We start from the raw sequence: 1,388 nt of genomic DNA on the forward strand, positions 1-1,388 counted from the left end.
CTCCATGCCCCTAACGTCCCCCTTTGTCCCCAAACACTCCTGTCCCTTGTCCCCTACAACCCCCACGTCCCCAAGGAGCCCACCCTCTGTCCCCAAGGACCCCTTCTTTGTCCCCAAGCACGCCCCCACCCCCAAAGACACCCTCCCATGTCCCCAAGGACCACCATGTCTCCAAGGAGCCCACCCTCTGTCCTCAAGGACCCCTTCTTTGTCCCCAAGGTTGTCCACCTCCCCAAAGATGCCATCCCATGTCCCCAAAGACCCCCTGTCCCCAGTGCCCCCCATGTCCCTCCTGGACTCTCTTGTCCCCAAAGATCTTCATCCCATGTCCCCAAGGACCCACTTCCCTTGTCCCTAAGGACCTCCCTGTCCCCAATGACCCCCTCGTCCCCAAGGACCCCTCCCCATGTCCCTAAGAAACACCCAAGGATGAACCTTGTCCCCAAAGACCCCCATCCCTGTCCCCAAGGCCTTTGTCCCATGTCCTCAAGGGCTTTAATGTCCCCAAAGACCCTCCCCTTGTCCCCAACAACCCCTGTGTCCCCAAGAACCCTCTCCTTGCCCCCAGAAACCCCATGCCCTGTCCCCAAGGACCCCCATGACCCCGAGATCCTGTCCCCAATGACCCTCTCCTCATCCCTAAGGCCCCCATCCCCTGTCCTCAGGGACCCTCTCCTTGTCCCCAGGGCTCCCCCTCCCCTGTCCCCCCCCCCCGTGGGACCTTGTGGAGCCACTCGGGGGTGACGATGGGGATGCCACGGGCCACCGCGCAGAGGAACTTGACGGTGCGTCGGACACGGTCGGTCACCAGATGGGTGCAGTCGAAGACAGAGGTGGCCATGGACCCCCCCAGTGTCTTCAGGGCCACCTCCATGCCCGGGGAGGCCACCACCCCTGTGAACAGCACCTGGGGATGTGGGGACACCATGGGGGTGCATTGGGGACACCCTTGGGGTGGCCACCATACCAATAAACAGAACATGGGGATGTGGGGACACCAGGGGGACACCTCTGGGGTGGCCACCACACCGATGAACAGAAAGAACATGGGGATGTGGGGACACCATGTGGATGCGCTGGGGACACCCCTGGGGTGGCCACCACACAATGAACAGAACATGGGGATGTGGGGACACCATGTGGATGCGCTGGGGACACCCCTGGGGTGGCCACCACACAATGAACAGAACGTGGGGATGTGGGGACACGATGGGGACATCTCTGGGGTGTCCACCATCCCAATGAACAGAACTTGGGGACGTGGGGACACCATGGGGATGCGTTGGGGACACCCCTGGGGCTGCCACCAACCCCATGAACCTGGGGACAACGTGGGGACATCCCGGGGGGGGATATGGGGGGGACATGGGGACACTGACGGGGTGGCT

At 62.7% G+C, this 1,388-nt stretch overlaps 1 protein-coding gene across 1 annotated transcript in view; it reads right to left on the minus strand.

Annotated features, from left to right (window-relative positions):
* LOC104135273 (mediator of DNA damage checkpoint protein 1-like) overlaps positions 1 to 1,388 on the minus strand; it is a 10,602-nt gene that overhangs the window by 4,470 nt on the left and 4,744 nt on the right. Inside the window, exon 5 of the mRNA XM_035888658.1 lies at positions 722 to 1,011. Within this exon, the coding sequence (XP_035744551.1) occupies positions 722 to 1,011 (290 nt within the window). The remainder of the gene's footprint in view (positions 1 to 721; positions 1,012 to 1,388) is intronic.

This window comes from Egretta garzetta, unplaced genomic scaffold (genome assembly GCF_000687185.1).
Source record: "Egretta garzetta isolate BGI_Z169 unplaced genomic scaffold, ASM68718v1 scaffold431, whole genome shotgun sequence".
Classification (NCBI taxonomy): Eukaryota; Metazoa; Chordata; class Aves; order Pelecaniformes; family Ardeidae; genus Egretta; species Egretta garzetta.